Raw genomic sequence first — 10,087 nt, 5'->3', positions numbered from 1 at the left:
CCTATAATTTATTAAACATGTCCTTGAAACAAAAATTAAAATTTAAAATAATATACACCAATTTAAAATAGTATACAGAGACAAAAAATTATGATAGAAAGTATATTAAAAAACATATTTAACTCTAAAAATATTATAAATAAATTTAACTCTAAAAATATTTAGAAATAAATTTGAGATATTTATAGGAACAAAAAACATATTTAACTCTAAAAATATTAAAATAAATTGGGATGTAATAATATAATGGAAAATGTCCACAAATCATATCTTAATTGACAGTCAATTTGATAGGTTTAACGTCATAACCAGAGTTTGAACTCCATTTCTTCACTTTTATGTGTGAGTTTTCAATAACTTGTTATTTTATTTATCTTAAAAATAAAAATAAAATAATAGAATGGAATGGAAAATTAGTACAATCTCAATCTCATTGTTTAATGTTGTTTTGTTAAATCGCAGGTTAACTAATGGTATAATATAATTCTACAAATTTAAATATTTTAAGTTAACTAATGATATAGTATAATAGTGGGTTGCAGGGCGAATTAAAGTTAGCTTCTTCCATTAGAAAGAAGAGGAAATTATTACAAAGTCGCTACTTCTACCTCTACTATTGTCACTCTCTATATCACTATCAGGATCACTAGAGCTAACACAATACCCAAACATTTCCAAAAAATGTTGTGTTATACCTCCTATTTGGAGTGACCCAAATAAATGTGGGTTGGTGGCCCATGTGTGTATGCCTTTATTATTATTCAACAAAGAGAACAGGGTTAACATAATGAGAGAGATGCACGTGGTTACGAGGATTGAGTGACACGTGACTTTGACTCACTTAAACCGTTTTAATTTCAACCATTTATTTTAATCTAATCACTCATATTCATTCCCCCGTTTTCATATATAATTACCATTTTCATGTGATATGTTATATACATATTGTTGAGTTATTTTAATATCATATTTATTTAGATTCTTTAAAAAAAAAGCTTAATTAGTTTATTGGTCCCTTAAAGACATTTTAGGTTTTACAATGATCCATTAAAGAAGAAAAAAAAGGTCCGGATTGATCCCTTATTGATATTACTGTTACCCACATTGGTCTTTTCTGTTAATTTATTAACACAAAATATATTAAGTAGACCAATATTGTAGGTGGTCTACCATATACCTCAATACATTTTTTAATTTTAACCATAAGATCTTTTTGAAGAAAAATAAACCATTAGATTATCTAACAGGACACCATTTGATTTTGATGATGAAGTGTCATGTTGTTGTTCTAGATTGTTGTTGTTGTTGATGATTTTTTTTTTGGAAACTATGATGATGTTGAAATGATGATGATGTTTGTTCTTGCTTGAAATGATGATGATGATCTGAGTTTTTTTATTTTTTTTTTTGTTAAGTTTATGAAGATGAAGAATGAGGGGAGGTAGAATGTACCCAAAAAATAGAACCATGCCTAATATTTATTAGGAAAAAAATGTACTCTCTCCGTCCCAAAATAATTGTCACGTTTTAATACTGCATATTTGCCGATGCACAATTTTAGTCATTAATATCTTTAGTTATGTATTACTAAAAATTATGAAAAATTGATATTTTGATAGTACTTATCGAGAATCTAATAATATCTCATATGCTAATATTTATCTTTATACATTAGTAAAAAAATATGGTCAAATAGTGCAGACAGTCAAATTGTGACAATAATTTTGAGACCGAGGGAGTAGAAGCTAAAAACAAAAAATAAGTCTAATTATATTTTTAAAGATATTTTCTTCCAAAATCAGAAAAAAATAATTAAAAAAACAAAAATAGGATAATAAGCAAACGTCAACGGTCCATCCAACCCCGTTGTAACTTGTAAGGAAGGTTGAACTTTGAAGGCGGTGCCACTGCCAGACAGACAGATATTCGAACTATGGTAGTAGGCATAGCAGTTACTACCAGCATCTACACGCTCACTCCACCACTCTCTTCATTCAGGCTCCCCACGCGCTTCTTCTCACCCACCGCTAAGTTTCCACTTCGTCTTCGAGCTTCTTCTTCAACGACATTCCTTGACACCAACCAAACAGCAGTAATATTACTTCATCCAATTCACAATCTCTTATTAATAATTATTATTGTATCAATTTCCTTCCATTCATTTATGCAGTTCATAAAAAAAATAAAAAAAAACATGTTAAATTGTTAGTTAATTAATTAAGTAATGTGATTTTGTGTTAAGGATTCCTTCGTAGCTGAGAAGGAAATTACTCGGAGCAGCAATCCTTTGGCTTGTCCCGTATGTTATAACTCATTGACATGGATCACTCATCCTGCTTTGTCCATGTAAGTTGTTGATGTTCATGATTGATTATCTTAATCTATTATTATCTTTATTTTAGTTAAAAATGTTTTTTATTTTTACCAAACTTAAAAATGATTTATTAGACTCAAGTGGTTAAACGAATTTCACCTAGGACAAATCCTTCGGGAAAACATGAGTTCGATTTCATAGAGGAACAATTTTTTAGCTTACCTCAGAGCCGAACCCTGCATTACTAGGCCCTTTCCCTAGGAACTATAGGGTTTTAAAAATGAATCATTTATGTTTTGATGATACATTCATGTGAGTTTAGTATGTTGGGTTAAAATTAGTTTTAGATGCAAAATTAATTCTTGTATGTCTAGTTCCACTTTTGGACGAGATAAAAATCAATTTTGGGGCACAAATTGATTTTGACATATTTGGATATTCTCGAATACAATTGGTTTTGCCTCAACAGTTGATTCTCTTAGAATTGGTTATTGGGCCTAACTCAACCCTAAAAAATCGGCTTGTAAGGTGAGGATTGCCTCTTACTTACAAACCCTTGTCCAGGCCAACTCACATCCAATGTGGGACTTCTTAACAGATTCTAACTTGAAGTTGTGGTTCATACACTCAGTTTTATTGTCCAACTCACTCTTATGTAAATGTATCTAAACAGAAACTACTAAACCTTCAACTCACCTTTAACCAAACACACTCTGAGTAACCACAAACAAGTTTTCAGAATCACTTTTGACTCTCCCAGAAATGTGTCGAAACATGTACTTATATGGTTGGATTTGTCTGTTTTTGTTTTGATGTTTATATGTATTCACATGTGCTTAAGCTTGTTAACTGGGTTATGTCTCTTCATTGGATAATTTGATGCAGAGATACTATTCCTGAATCTAGTTTACAATGTAGCACCTGTCAGAAAACATATATCGGTAACCAAACACATCTTGATCTCACGACAATAAGTGGTGCTAAGAACTATGGTGAATCCATGCCAGCTTCCACTGAGCTTTTCAGGCATGCATGCTCCCTGTCTTTCCTTGATATAAAATGTGTTTTTTTCCCTTTTTAATCTTTAACTGTATTTAGTTATTTTTTTAAAACTTTATGTTGGTGATACTGATAGAAACTGAAAAGGTTTGAAGTACCAATAGCTAAACCAAGTATTGAAAATCTTTGTTCATATGAACTAACTACTAAACGTTGAGTCTTTGTCCCAGTTATATGTGCATACGATCGAATTATTAGACCAATATAATAAATCTAAATGGAGGTATCATCATATATCCAGTGGTTTTTGTTTTTCATTTGTGGATTGCAATGGTTTTTCCAAAATGAACATCTTTGGCTTCAGATACATTATTTCGCAATGGCTGTTCAAAATATGAGTGGTGCTGAGTGTAAGAGTTGTTGCACTGCATTGTTTTATACGGAGTTTAGGATACAATTTTAGGCTCTGCATTTTTCGTCTTTTTATCATTATCGTACATTTGGTATTTAGTTTTAGCAATTTTAGGTACCAGTTACCACCATGAAACAAAAAAAAGATGGTTTCTCTCTCTACGTTTTGTTCTCTGTCCTCTCTCTAAAAGAGAATGCCTAATTTTTAAAGTTGACTTTGAGAAAGCTTATGACTCGGTGGAATGGGGCTTTCTTGATTATATGCTTGGGAGGTGTGGCTTTGATGAGAAATGGATCGAGTGGATCCGTGTGTGTGTTTTTGCCGGAAATTTATCGGTGCTTGTTAATGGTTCTCCGACGTCCGAAATAAATATCCAACGGGGTCTTAAACAAGGGGATCCTTTGGCACTTTTTCTCTTTTTGCTTGTAGTTGAAGGCTTGAGTGGGCTAATGCGAAGAGCGGGGGAGTTGAATCTTTTCAAAGGGTTCTCTATAGGACGGAATCCGGTGGTCATTTCTCATCTCCAATATGCGGATGACACTTTGTGCATAGGAGAAGCTTCGGTAGAAAATCTTTGGACGTCTTAAATGCTATTCCTATTTTATTATCTCTTTTTTGAAGATGCCGGTTAAAGTGTGGAAACAAGTGGTGCGTATTCAAAGAGAGTTTCTTTGGGGTGGAGTTAAGGGTGGGAATAAGGTGAATTGGGTGAAGTGGTCGGTGGTGTGTAAGGAAAAGGAGAAGGGTGGCTTAGGGGTGCGAGATGTTAGAATTGTTAATCTAAGTCTCTTGGCTAAGTGGCGGTGGCGTCTCCTCCTCCCGGGTAGATCACTTTGGAAAGAGGTTCTTGTGGCTAGAACCCCTACATCGGCGTAAAAGTGGTGGAACGATATTTGCTCTCTTGATAAGGTGGTGGATTCCAAAAATTGGATGGTTGAATCGGTGGTTAGAAAGGTTGGAAATGGCAATTCGACCTCCTTTTGGTCATCCATTTGGATAGGCGAGGTTCCTCTTTTGTTTGTATTCCCTCGTTTATTTTCCCTTTCAAACCATAAGGATAGCATGGTGGGGGATTATTACGAACAACGAGGAGAGGCGGTGAGATGGACCTTCTCTTGGCGTAGGGAGCTTTTCCAATGGGAGGAAGACCTTGTTGTGCGGTTGAGAGATATGTTGGAACCAGTGGTGTTCTCTTTGGAAGAATATTGTTGGAGTTGGAAGCCGGATCCGGAGGGGGTGTTTTCGGTTAAATCCTCCTATAATCTTTTGGTGGGTGAACTTTGGTCGGGTGAAGAGTTGGACGACGCGATGGCCGTGGTGTTTGATCAATTATGGGATAGCCCGGCTCCTTCTAAAGTTATTGCTTTCTCTTGGCAACTACTTTATGATCGAATTCCCACCAGGAAGAATCTTAAGGTTCGTGGGTTGTTAGGAGTGGATATGCCTTGGGAGTGTGTGGGGAGCGTGGAATCCTCCATTCATCTCTTCTTGCATTGTCCGAGTGCCATGGTGGTGTGGTATGATATTTTTCGGTGGCTTGGTGTGGTTATTGTGATCCCTCCTTCTTTATCTTTGCTCTTTGAGATAATGAGGGGAGTCACAAGGATTTGGAGGGCGGGGAATAACGCCATCTTCGCTAATGGCTCGTTCACCCCTAAGGCTATCGTAGATGATATTAAAGTTTTGAGTTGGAAATGGTGCTTAGCTCGAACAAAAATATCGCCATGTATGTTTTATGAATGGACATGGGACCCTGGAGAGTGTTTCCTTCAATGAGTTGTTGGAGGCTCCAAGATCGGGCTGCTGCGCTGTTGTTTTTGGCATGTCCTGATGTATTTTTTCGGCTTGCTTTTGTGTTGTGTTGTAGGCATTTGTTGCTAAGGTGCTGCTTGTTGTTTGTTTTTGTAAGCAGGGACCTTTTCTTTGCTTTAGGTGTAGCCTTTTCTTGGTTTTCTGGTGTAAGAATTTTCGTTTACTGCTCCTCTAATATGTGTTATATCGGAGGATGGCTAATTAATTTTGCCGATTCAAAAAAAATAAAAAATTTTAGGTACCAGTTACATAGATATAAACAATGAAACGTTGCTGTTGCCAAAAAAAATTGCTTTAAGCTTAGATACTAGATATATTGTTCAATTCATATAAATAGTTTGTTAGAAAATGATATGATGCTACCAACATAGTGTGGCACAAGTGGTACATATTTGGGTCCCTTAACCATTTAGTCCCGGGTTCGATCCCTGGCCGGAGCGTATGGAGAAACATTTGTTGGGAGAAGTCAACCCCTTAAATGGATCTCAGTTACCTCGAGGGGGTTAGTCTCTGCAGTTGCGTGCAGAGGATACCTTTGGTTTACCCAAAAAAATAAATAAAAGAAAATGATATACTGCTGATCAACAATATAATGTGTTGTCTAAATGTTGTAAACTTGCCACTTCTATACATAATGATTATTTGTTGAATTAGGCTGCCGTTGGTATCATTTCTCTATGAGAGGGGCTGGCGTCAAACCTTTTCTGTATGGGGTGGTTTTCCAGGTCCTGAGAAAGAGGTAAATTAAATGTCTCAGTTTCTAAAGAAGATTTCCTCTTGTTGGACACAATTATTTTTCTTTTCTCAAAATGGTTTCTTATGTATAAATTGGTTGTTTTATCCTTTTCTTTCCGCTTTCTTCAGTAGGGATATTACCCCGTTGGAAGAATTGTGATTCTTGATTTTTGTTATATAGGTATGTTAAGAGTTTAGAGGAGTATCATAAACTGATTCAATAATTCAAGAGCTACTTAACCTAAGCAGCTTATCAGACGACCAGATTGTGGCTTAACTTGTTAGTAATTGTTGTAAGCTATATCATTGCGCTTATCGACCTAAGCTGAAAGTAGTTTATGTGAACTCGGTAAGCTATTTTTTGTCGGTACATCCAGCTCCAAGTTAGCTCATATAAGCCCCAACGTAGCTCATGGGTGTCTTTACTCTTGAGAATTATACCAATCAGTTTGTCTTGATTATCGGTTGGTGATCGATTAGAAGAATATGAACATGGAAATGGAGTTGCATTACATTTTGAAATTTGTTAAATTTTTTTATTTGATTTGTCTTCTACATTTTGTCTGTCATATATACTTCTAAAGAAATACTCCCTCCGGTCCTTTTTATAAGAAACAATTCACTTTTTAGGTTCATTGAATAATTGATGTATTTGGTCTATGTACTTCTAAAGAAATATTAAAATTATCTTGTTGAGACATGGGTTATTGGGTACTTTCTTTCATTTCCTTTTCATGTGTTGTAAGTTGTAATAACTACTAAACCCCTTCTGTTGAATTTATTGCAGTTTGAACTAATGAAGGGTTTCCTAAAACCAGTATTGGGTGGAAATATCATCGATGCTAGTTGTGGAAGTGGATTATTTTCAAGATTATTTGCAAAAAGTGGACTTTTTTCTTTGGTTGTGGCTCTAGACTACTCAGAGAACATGTTGAGGCAATGTTATGAGTTCGTTCAGCAGGAAGATAACTTTCCAAAAGAGTACACAAATTTCTAAATCAATTTGAATTTTATCATATCAAACTTTTGTACTTGATGTTTTAGTGGAACTGTTCAAAAAAAACTTTTATTCATTCATTTTACATTTATATTTCATAAACATTTCTGTTTCTAGGAACTTCATCTTGGTTAGAGCAGACATAGCTAGACTTCCTTTTGTTTCCAGTTCTGTTGATGCTGTGCATGCAGGAGCAGCTATTCACTGTTGGCCTTCACCATCAGCAGCTGTAAGTGATTAACCATTTATTAATATTTGGATTTTATATGAAAATACTTGTATTTTATTGTGTTGGCAACCATGAAGAACATGTTTCATGCTTTTAACGATGATGATTTTGAATATAAACTACTTATGGAATTTTCATGTCACAGTGCATTTGCATAGTTTTGTCAGATGGTCATGCGTAACAACATCCTTCGGTTTAGCCTGTCTCACTTCCTTTCCTCTATAATTTCCATGACCTGATTTTGCAGGTAGCTGAGATAAGTCGCGTTTTACGACCTGGAGGTGTCTTTGTTGCAACCACTTACATACTGGATGGGCCTTTTAGAGCTGTCCCATTTTTAAATACATTTCGTCAGGTATAAAACTTGTGTTTGTATTTGGCATGCTTGTTGGAATTGATAATCTGAGTGAGAGTATCTAGAGCTACTTTGTCTAGTAGATAAAATCACTCAAGTTATTAGACAAATGGGCCAATTTACCAACCCCTGAAAGAATATTTTGACATCAATTTAGTCTCTGAAAATGTTGAGTTACTTTAATTTTAGTTCTTCAAAGAAATTGATATCAATTTAGCTTCTCATCACATTCGTAGTGTTTTTACAGAAAAATGATTTTGATATTTCTTACCATGATTGTGAGGCTAAAATGATATCACATGTCTTTCATGCACCAAAGGACACCAACTCAGGTCCAAAGTTATGGTCAAACATGAAAATGGATGTTTATAAATTTTTTATTAGTCTTTTCATTTCTATCAAGTTTTGAATAGTGGCCAATTTGCTTCTCATTTTAGAGTATAAGGCAATTATCTGGGATCTATACCGTTCTCTCTGAACGTGAACTTGAAGCTCTCTGCAAGGCGTGCGGGCTGGTTAGATTTAAATGCATTAGAAATGGGCTTTTTGTGATGATTTCTGCCACAAAGCCTAAGTAAGGTTTGAGTTTCCTGGCACTCTGTGCTTCCTTCATAACATATTTTGCTAAAGCCTTAAACTACTCTTCTCATTGGGAAGATCAGCACTTTGCACAGAAAAAGTGGTGAGTTTCGACAGATGGCGAAAAGAGTGTCTATTCATGATGATGTGTGAGAAATATGACGCAAAAGTTATTTGTAAATATCATAACATCTCCGTTTGAGCCTTCTACTTTATTGGTTTTTTAGCATTTGATGCATCATGAACTATGACAGTTCTGTAACTAGTAAGTAATTGGAGTAATAAGAATATGCTTTATCACTCAACTGATTAAATTTAGCATATAAACAAAAAAAACAGTGAAAATAAAACTAAGGCCTATTACAGTCTATTCTCACTCTGCTTGTTGTGTGTATTAATGATAAAGATTCTATCGAATTCTGAAAATTTTCTGCAACTGAAGTACTGATTGAAGTACTGAACACATTAATCTCGACCTCTTTTGAGCCTATCAGCAGGCTGCAGAGGTGCTAAAACCATTCACTGAAACTTGGAGAACGGCAACTGCTGTAAGGGCAAAGTGTTACCTTCATTGTTTGTTACGATCAACATTACCATTCCTCATCTATAACACACGATTCTTCTGATTCAAACTATCCATGTGTTAATTAGTTGTTAAGAAAATAGAACAGTTTGAGCATAAGGCTTAGTTTATTTACACACAGTATTCTGTAGAAAAGAAGACCCATAATGTATTTAGCATTGGATTAGAAGGTAATTAATATAAATTATTTTGTGATAAGATTCTCTAGTTGCTTGTGCCATGGTATTTTTGGAAATTTGTATTTGATAATTCTTCCGAAGAACCGGAAGCGAAGCGCTATGCCGGGGCGGGGGGACGGGAAAAGAAACGGCTCCGAAGGAAAAAATGGAGATTCCCAATGCTTCTCCACACCCAACGAGATGTGCCAATCTTGGAATGCTTTACTTCTTCCAAATAACACAATGAAAAAATGATAGTAGATAATACAAATGATGAATATATGGTTCGGAAAAAAACGTTATAAACCGATCAACTGAACCGGAAGAAAACGATTTGTTTGGTTTGGTTTCATTTATGAAAAACAATAAAAAAGAATTTATAGAGATTTCATCAATTCGAACACATTTTTGACTAAAAATCAGTCAAAACAGAACCTATTTAATGTCTAGAAAGTTGTTGGACTAGAAAATATCCCTAGCTTCGCTCAGGGAATGGATTTGTTTTCTTGGTGTAGAAAGTTTGGTGCGTCCTATGGAAATATTATTTTCATTATTATGTGGGTTATTTGGTGTGCACGAAATGATTTCATCTTTAACAACAACAGAGCTACGGTGCACTCGAGTATGGCTAAAATTCATTCTATGGTGTACTTCTGCTCTATGGCCTTTGATAACTGCCTGCAGGTATCTGATCATGTGTCGCACCAAAACCTCATTACCTGGTCCCGACCACTCGAGGGTTCTATTTGTCTAAATGTTGATGGGAGTTTGTTGGGCTCCTCTCAATCTGCAGGTTTTGGCGGGCTTATCCGCAATAATGATGGAACTTTCCTTGGAGGTTTTTATGGTGTTGCGTCTCAACCGAGTATTTTGTATGCGGAGATCATGGCAATGCTACACGGGCTAGAGTTATG

General features: G+C 35.3%; 1 protein-coding gene across 2 annotated transcripts; it reads left to right on the top strand.

Moving 5' to 3' along the window:
• Positions 1–1,837: 1,837 nt before the first annotated feature.
• Positions 1,838–8,808, top strand: LOC123896972 (uncharacterized methyltransferase At1g78140, chloroplastic). 2 transcript variants are annotated; one of them, XM_045947438.1, is made up of 8 exons: positions 1,839–2,092; positions 2,243–2,346; positions 3,200–3,340; positions 6,192–6,276; positions 7,060–7,253; positions 7,387–7,498; positions 7,746–7,853; positions 8,291–8,808. In XM_045947438.1, exons 1-8 carry the CDS (start codon positions 1,934–1,936, stop codon positions 8,429–8,431), a joined length of 1,044 nt encoding a protein of 347 aa, XP_045803394.1. In that variant the 5' UTR covers positions 1,839–1,933; the 3' UTR covers positions 8,432–8,808. The 2 variants fall into 2 exon arrangements, with proteins under 2 accessions (XP_045803395.1, XP_045803394.1); XM_045947439.1 differs by lacking the exon at positions 3,200–3,340 and having other exon boundaries at positions 1,838–2,092.
• Positions 8,809–10,087: the final 1,279 nt, after the last annotated feature.

This window comes from Trifolium pratense, linkage group LG7 (genome assembly GCF_020283565.1).
Source record: "Trifolium pratense cultivar HEN17-A07 linkage group LG7, ARS_RC_1.1, whole genome shotgun sequence".
Lineage (NCBI taxonomy): Eukaryota > Viridiplantae > Streptophyta > Magnoliopsida > Fabales > Fabaceae > Trifolium > Trifolium pratense.
The sequence above is the reverse complement of the archived record's forward strand: the minus strand, read 5'-3'. Positions and strand labels throughout refer to the sequence as shown.